The 6,588-nt window shown below is 54.4% G+C and overlaps 1 protein-coding gene across 1 annotated transcript in view; it reads right to left on the reverse strand.

The window, feature by feature from the left end:
• The window catches only part of NTNG2 (netrin G2), a 78,016-nt gene that overhangs the window by 1,659 nt on the left and 69,769 nt on the right, over positions 1–6,588 (reverse strand). Inside the window, exons 13-14 of the mRNA XM_029921053.1 lie at positions 4,944–5,189; positions 1,517–1,634 (exon numbers count right to left, since the gene is read on the reverse strand). Of these exons, the coding sequence (XP_029776913.1) occupies positions 1,517–1,634; positions 4,944–5,189 (364 nt within the window). The remainder of the gene's footprint in view (positions 1–1,516; positions 1,635–4,943; positions 5,190–6,588) is intronic.

Consider the following 6,588-nt stretch of genomic DNA (forward strand, 5'->3'; position numbering starts at 1 on the left):
AGAAGCAGCAGCTTCGGGGAGCATCATCAGGCCTGGCCACGCCGCCTGCTCGAGGACACTCATTCCGGATGTGCACACACGTCAGCGGGGAGGGCGAAATGACGAACGGGGACTTAGGGGCACCCTAGACCTGCTGAGTGACCTGGCAAGGGCTCTGATGGCCCTTTCGCCTGTGGGACTCACTGCCGCAACATCTGTCATGGTGGTTTTTAAAGTCCCTCCTGACCGAGTCGCCCACGCCGTCCCCACGCCTCCTGGGTGTCCCCATTCATTCTTCGAGGAATAAATAATTCAGCAAGGAAACTAAAATTTAGCCTCAGCTTCTGTGGAATTTATGTGTTGTGCAGGACCGCAACAGCAGTTTCTGTCCCCCAGGGATCCCTCCATAACCCTTAAAGGACCTGAGTTACTGTCACGCTGTCAGATGACGTAAATGGTACCCCAGACAGATGGGGTGTTCGGAGCCCCAGGAGGCCATCTGTGTGCCCCGCGCCCCCAGCGCAGGCGCGGCCGTGCTGGCCCTCCTGCTGTGGACAGGCTTGGTGACATGCGGTTTTCAAACTGGGGCACCCACCTGGGAGTCCCTGGGAGCTTTCAAAAATTCCACTCCCAAGCTCCACCCTAGAATTATTTTTTAATAAAAAAATTTTATGTTTATTTTTGAGAGAGAGAGAGAAACCGAGTATGAGCAGGGCAGGGGCAGAGAAGGAGGGAGACACAGAATCTGAAGCAGGCTCCAGGCTCTGAGCGGTCAGCACAGAGCCCGACGTGGGGCTCGAACCCACGAATCAAGGGATCATGACCTGAGCTCAACTTGGACGCTCAACCGACTGAGCCACCAATTTTTTAATGTTTATTTTTTGAGAGCGAGAGCTTGCACGTGAGTGGGGGAGGCGTAGAGAGAGAGGGAGACTGAGCCACACAGGCGCCCCCTCTGGGGACTCTAGGGGCGCTATGGCCACTCATGAGCTTCCATCCTCAAGACCTAGTCACCTGGCGAAGGCCCCTCCTCCTACCGTCACCTTGGGGGTGAGGATGTCAGCGTGTGACTGGAGGGGAGGGGACACAACCACCCAGTCAGTTGCAGTTTGTCAGCTGACACCTGGGGCAGGCAGGACCCCCGTGTGTTTTCTTCAGGACGGGCCGCAGGAGACAGCTGCGTGAGACCTGAGGCCAGAAAAGCAGCAGGGCTCGGAAGGTTGGGCTACACTCTTCCGGCGCTGTCACCTCTTGTCACTTGCCGCTGGCTCTGGTGGGTCCCCCTGCCCGGGGCCCCGGCTCCTCCTGCGGGACACCCCCGTCTCCGGAGGGGCAGGCGGACGGATTCTCGCGGATTCCAGCTTGCCTTCGCCCCCCCCCCCGCCCCCCCCGCCGCTGTACATGCATCTTCCTTCCCGACTGCCCGCCTGTGGACTTCAGGTTCCGGTGTGAGGCGTGAGGACCGTGAACTAAATGTGGGCCCAAGGCCCCCCAGCTCAGTGCTCTCCTGCCAAGGAGAAGGCGATAGAAGACGCACCGTGTTGGGCTGCGCGCAGGAACACAGGCTTTCTGGCCGGGGAGGCAGAGGAGGCCGAGGGCTTGGGGGGTAGCAGAGGTAAAATCCGGAAGCCCCGGGGAAGAGAACAGGACCAGCTCTGAGAAGACAATGGCAGGTGCCAGCAGCGAGGCCCGGGGCGGGGGTGGGGGCGGGTCCTTTTCCACCTGGTGAGTAGGTAGGTCTTCCCCCTAAGGGTAGTAGGGAGCCCTTGAGTGTTTTCAAGCCACTTAAATGCCTTGATGGGAGCACCCTCATCTCTAACACTCTCCCTCCAGGTAACCGTGGGGCACGGAGACTCATCCTATGGCAGCAGGGAAGTGGTTAATGCCGGCCCCCCTCCAGGGCAGTGACAGACCCCCACCCCATGTAGTTTTCAATTGTTTCTACCAACCTGGAAAAGGTTCACAATATTGTGATAAAGGGTGGTTACGTTTTTGTTTTCTCTCTCTGTGTGTACGTGTGTATACATAGACAATAGACTGATTTTTTAACAGAAAAAGAATACCTAAAAGGACTAACATGTTTAACAAGGGTTAGGTAGTTGTTGTTTTTCCCCGAAGGTTATTTATTTTGAGAGAGAGAAAGAGGGCGTGAGCAGAGGAGGGGCAGAGAGAGGAGAGAGAGAGCGTCCGAAGCTGATTCCACATTGTCAGCGCAGAGCCTGACGGGGGGCCCGATCTCATGAGCAGAGATCATGACCTGAGCCGAAATCACAAGTCAGATGCTCAACTGACTGAGCCGCCCAGGCTTCCTGGTTGTTGGTTGTTTTTTTTTTTTTTTTTAATGGATTTTATTTCTGGGGCACCTGGTTGGCTCAGTTGTTGAACATCCGATGCTTGATTTCAGCTCAGGTCATGATCTCACAGTTTTTGAGTTCAAGCCCCACATCGGACTCGCTGCTGTCAGCACAGAGCCTTCTTGGGGTCCTCTGTCCCCCTCTCTCTGCCCCTCCTCTGCTCGGGCCCTCTCTCTCTTTCTCTCTCTCTCTCTCTCAAAAATGAATAAACATTAAAAATTTTTTAAAGAAAAAATATTTTATTTTTTTAATGTTTTTATTTATTTTTGAAAGAGAGAGAGTGCAAGGAGGGGAGGGTCAGAGAGAGAGGGAGACGCAGAATCTGAAACAGGCTCCAGGCTCCGAGCTGTCAGCACAGAGCCCGACACGGGGCTTGAACCCACAAACCATGAGATCATGACCTGAGCCGAAGTTGGACGCTTAGCCAACTGAGCCCCCCAGGTGCCCTAAAGATTTTATTTCTAAGAGCAGTTTTAGGTCACATCAAGAGGAGAGGAAGGTACAGAGATTTTCCAAAGACCCCCTTCCCCCCCGCCTCCGGAGGGTTCCTTGTCTCAATCAGAGTCCACACCGACAGGTCATTATCACCTCAAGTCCACGGTTTACTCCGGGGCTCGCTCACATGCATTCCAGGGGTTTGGGCTGCGTGTCATTCTAGCATCATACGGGGTAGTTTCACCACCCCAAAAATCCTTTGTGCCTGCTTATTCTAGGGAGTAATTAGAAGTTTATTCTGTATACTTTCTATATTCTGTATACTTTCATTTTTCCATTTGTTGTGTGAGTGTGAATTATTTTTGTAATAAAAATGTTTTTTATTATTAAAAAAATTGTTTAGTTTTTGGAAAGAGAGAGACAGAGTGTGAGCGAGGAGGAGAGGCCGAGAAAGACAGAGACACAGAATCCGAAGCCGCTCCAGGCCCCGAGCTGTCAGCACAGAGCCCAACGCGGGGCTCGAACTCATGAACCATGAGATCACCACCCGAGCCGAAGTTGGACGCTTAACCAACTAAGCCACCAGGTGCCCTACTCTTGAATTTATTTTTATGCATGGCATGAAGGAGGGATATAAATACTCATAAATACAACCGAATTATGTTAGCGCTATTATTAGTTTATTTTCAAATGTTTATTTTTGTCCAATGTTTTGTTTTGAAAAACTTTAATGTAAAGAAAATTAAAACAGGGCCATGAATACCTGACTACCTTCTGCCGGGACTCACCGGTTCTCAGCATCCTCCCTGCTACACTGTCGTTTTCCAGGCCTCCGTCTCACTAAGGCTTTTGGTTTTCACTGAACAACTTCAAAGTGTCTTGTGACTTCCGGATGCCTCACTCCTAAATATTGGAGCACATTTCCAAGGAATAGGACTTTTTCAAGCATAATAACAATCCTGCTATCTGTGTTTCATATACTTACCTAATTTGTGTTCAAATTTCTGCAATTATCCTAAAATGTCCTTCATTCTTGTAGTTTTTAAACAGATTTTAACTCTGGGTCCAATCTGGGATCGCACATTTAGTTGTCCTGTCTCTTCAGCTTCCTATATGTAAAATATTACACTTATTTATTTATTTGAGAGAGAGCGAGAGCAGGGGAAGGGTAGAGAGAGGCGGAGAGAAAATCCTAAGCAGGCTCCGAGTCGTCAGCACACAGCCCAACGCCGGACTTGATCTCAGGAGCAGTGAGATCATGACCTGAGCCAAACAAAGAGTTTGACACTTAATGGACAGAGCCCCCCAGCCGCCCCAAAGTGACACTCCGTTTTCATTGTATTTTGTGTTGGTCGGTCATGATCCTGACGTTTTGAAACACAAAGGCCAGTGATTTTACAGATGCCCCGTGATCTGGATTTATCCGACGGTTCCTTGTGATTAGACGCAGGCTAAATATTTTTGGCAAGAACGTAGGTGGTGGCGTGTGGCGTGTCCCTTCTGCAGCATCGGGTCGGGAGGGACAAAGTGTCCGTTCGCCTCGTTGTGGTGGTGCTGGGTGTGGTCACTCGGGTAAGGCGGTGCTGGCCGGCTGCCCTCTTCGTCCTGAGCCTGTCATTTGGAGGCTGGAACTCGGAGGTGTCGGAGGCCTGTTGCCGGGGCCTGGCATCAGAGGGACTCAAGTACGTGTTGAAGGGTGAAAGGAATGCTATGTGAGACTCACAGGGTTATGGCGGGGGGCGGGGGGGGGGAGAGGGAGGACATGGACACGACAGCCGCCAGCGCTCACTGACGCCGGCTTGGTGCCACACGCTGTTCTAAGCACGGTCTCAACTTGCTGAATCCCCACAATGGGCCCGTGGTGCAGGTCCTATTTTCACACCCCCAGTACACAGCTGAGGAGACTGAGGAACTTGCCCCGGGTCATCCAGGTGGCAGAAGACAGCTTGAAACCCGGGGGGCTGGACCCCTGAGTCTGTGCCCTTCTCTGCTACCCCCTTCTGCTTTTGGAACCCCCCCGCTTCAGGGGGAGAAATGAGGGCCCAGGGTCCACTGTGGACGTCGGCGTGGGACAGGCCCCAGTGCCTTGGGTGCCAGCTCCAGGGCCCCGTCCCAGGGCTCCCGGCTGGGGCCCTAGGGCCACCCTCGTGGGCAGCAAAGGAAGTGTCCTCCGGCCAGAAGCATCCGGGGCTCGGCTGCGGCAGGTGCTTCGTGCTTCCTCTGGTCTGCGGGCCTCTGGCCGCTCTCGCGACACAGCAAGGGCTCCTGTGCCACCCGGAACGCAGCCACGGGGACTCCGGGGGCCTGGCCGGCCCCGTGTGTGGGAGGAGGCCGTGGGCCAGGCAGCGGCGAGTCCCTGGGAGGACCTGGCGTGCCGTCGCCCCGGAGCGCAGGTCCCACAGGTTCTGGGAGGGAAGAAGGCTGGAGGCGGAAGCGAAGGATGCACGAATGGGGCTTTGCGTCTCCTTTTCAGCTGCAGAAGTCCCTTGGTGTTTAGGACATATCGCTCCGTTCATAAAGCAGGTTCTAAAGAAGGGGGTATACAAGATGAGGCCTTTATTTTAAAAAGTAAAATAAAATCGAGGGAAAAGATGGCAGCGACCAGTGTATCGTTAAAAGCAGGGTTCTGCACTGGAGAGACGGCATGTGCACCCTGGACGCTGCGTCGTCCTGGCTGTGTGATTCTGGCCAGCTCGGCCACCCTCTCTGTGCTGAGTAGCCATTGTTTGAGCCCCTCCTCTGGTTGGGGAAGAGAGGCCCTGTCCCTTGGTGGATGGAAAATGCTGGACACGAGACAGTGTGTACCTGGTGAGGACCCAGCAGGAAGCAGGCCTGGGGCGAGGGCCGTGACCCTGGCGGCATCTGGGCCCTCGGGGACAGCAGCGGGGGCCTCTGGCCACCAGGGCAGGAGACGGCCTTGGCTTTGTACAGCCGCTCCCCTGACACGTGCCTTCAGATCATCTTTTCTGCTCAGGTGGCCCGGAGGCGGGTTTTGTGCTGTGCCTAAGCTCTCTGACCAGGACACTTTTGGAGCCTCAGTGTTCTCAGCCGTAAAATGGCTCCATTAATAAAGGCTGCCCCTCAGCCTCATTGCCAGGATTCTCGAACTAAGGATGTCAAGCCTGCGCCCCCGTGCTCATGACTGGGTCTCACAATCGCCGGCAAATCTGTCTGTGTGGGTTTGCTGTGTGGAAAAGGACTAGAGGTGTATATCAGAAAATGGTGACTGTTATTAGCTCCGAATGGAGGACTGTGGGTGGTTTTAATTTTAAAATTATGATTATTTCGCTCCTCTGTATTTTCTAACTTGCCTAGAGTCTGATTTGTGTTTTCAAAAGGAAAAATACACAAGGAAAACTCTCCCTCCCTCAGCCTTTGCCCTTAACTCTTCGGGCCTGAGATGTGCGAGGGTCCCTCTGGGGCTGGGGGAGGCTGGCCTGGCCAGAAGTGCAGGACCCCCCCAGCCCTGGCCCCCACCCTGGGGCCTGCCCGGAGGTGCCCAGGGCCGCTCCCGAGGGGCCCATAAATGCCTGTAACCCTGACGCATGGCCTGGCCCGGCGGCAGGAAGCGCTAACGCAGCAGTCCTGTTTATTTAGAGGGGGCGGATGGGGGCAGGGGTGAGGCGGGCTGCCGCGGAGGGGCGAGTGGGGAGGCATTTCCTCTGACAGCAGAGCTATTCGGATGAAGCCCGGCTCCCCAGGGCTCCTTGCTCTGCCTGCCTTAGAGCTGACTGCAGGGGAAGTATCCAGCCCTGAGGTCAGAGGCACCCAGGTGGAGAAACCCGTCCTAGGTGAAGATGCGCATTCAGTGTGACAAAGC

Source organism: Suricata suricatta, chromosome 13 (genome assembly GCF_006229205.1).
Source record: "Suricata suricatta isolate VVHF042 chromosome 13, meerkat_22Aug2017_6uvM2_HiC, whole genome shotgun sequence".
In the NCBI taxonomy this organism is placed as follows: Eukaryota; Metazoa; Chordata; class Mammalia; order Carnivora; family Herpestidae; genus Suricata; species Suricata suricatta.